Source organism: Ziziphus jujuba, chromosome 9 (genome assembly GCF_031755915.1).
Source record: "Ziziphus jujuba cultivar Dongzao chromosome 9, ASM3175591v1".
Classification (NCBI taxonomy): domain Eukaryota; kingdom Viridiplantae; phylum Streptophyta; class Magnoliopsida; order Rosales; family Rhamnaceae; genus Ziziphus; species Ziziphus jujuba.
The window spans coordinates 26179620-26181069 of NC_083387.1; the positions used below are offsets into that span (position 1 = coordinate 26179620).

The following is a 1450-nucleotide window of genomic DNA, read 5'->3' on the forward strand; positions in this document are numbered from 1 at the left end:
TCGAATCTCTATGTGCTTTGTCCTACTATGGAACATTGGATTTTTTGTCATTGCAATTGCTGACATATTATCGTATCTGATAATTGTTGGAGTAGTTTTTTCATGTTGCATATTTGATAAAATTCTTCTAAGCCATACTGCTTCACTTGCTGCATCTGTAGCAGATATATAATATGCTTCTGCTGAAGATAATGCCACGGTCCTTTGCTTATTTGATGATCAAGAAATTGGTTTTGTACCCAAGTAGAATAAATATCCTGAGATGCTTTTGTGGTCATCTACAGAACCTGCCTGGTCACTATTCGTATATCCAATGAGCTTGTTATCTGCTTCTTTGGTATACTTAATTCCAAGCTTTCTGGTATCTTGTAGAAAGCGATTGTGCTTACCAGTCAAGACAGGAAGGTGGGATGCCTTTTAACCGAAGTGCCAACCCCCCTTCTCTAATGCGCATATTGAGACTGAGGCATTCAACTAAGCTTCTGTAGTTTTTTGCATCAACTTTCTCTACGCCGTCATCCTTATGCAACTTTTCATTTAACGCCATTGGTGTAGATACCGGTTTACAGTTGTCCATATGAAACCATTTGAGAAGATCATTCAAATATTTTTCTTGAGAAATAAATATTTCTCCTTTTGCTTGTTGAAATTGGATGCCAAGAAAATATTTCATCAAGTCAAGATCTGTCATCTCTTATTCTTTCATCATTGCACTTTTGAATTCTGCTACTATTTTTGGATTAGTCCCAATATAAATCAAATCATCAACATATAAGCAGACAATGTGAGTATCTTCTGTACCTTCTTTTTTGACATATAAGGAAGGCTCACTTGGACTCCGTTGAAATCCGTTTTGTCTGAAGTATGAATCGATTTTGTTATTCCAAGCTCGTGGTGCTTGCTTTAATCCATATAGTGCCTTCTTTAATCGTAAGACTTTGTTTTCTTTTTCTTTGATGGTGTAGCCCAAAGGTTGTTCCACTTATACTTCCTCTTTGAGTTCTCTATTAAGGAAGGCGGATTTGACATCCAATTGATAGACTAGTACCTCCATTTGAGCAGCTAATGTGAGAACTGTTCTAATAGTTTCCATTCGAGCAACTGGTGCAAATGTCTCGTTGAAGTCGATTCCTGGCTGTTGCGAATAGCCTTTGGTGACTAGCCGTGCTTTGTACTTCTGAATTGTTCCATCTTCTTTGTACTTGGTTTTGTAGATCCATTTGAGTCCAATAATATCTTTGCCTTCAGGTGGATCCACCCATTCCCACGTATCATGCTTTTCAATTGTTACAATTTCTTCAGCCATTGCTTTAATCCAAATATCTTCTTTTATTGCTTCTTCAAAATTTTGAGGCTCACATGCCAAAAATGCCATATTAGTAGATTCATAAATATCTATGAGTGAGCGTACCTTTCTTGGCGGTGATTCATCATCTGAAGATGTATCCAT

General features: G+C 37.1%; 1 protein-coding gene across 1 annotated transcript; it reads right to left on the reverse strand.

Annotated features, from left to right (window-relative positions):
* Positions 1-982: 982 nt before the first annotated feature.
* On the reverse strand, positions 983-1450 carry LOC107427875 (uncharacterized mitochondrial protein AtMg00820-like). Its single transcript, XM_016038278.3, has one exon. It carries the CDS (start codon positions 1448-1450, stop codon positions 983-985), a length of 468 nt encoding a protein of 155 aa, XP_015893764.1.

Bases quoted from the DNA above. Each gene is read 5' to 3' on its own strand.
- LOC107427875 (XM_016038278.3), bottom strand. From the start codon at position 1,450: ATGGATACATCTTCAGATGATGAATCACCGCCAAGAAAGGTACGCTCA.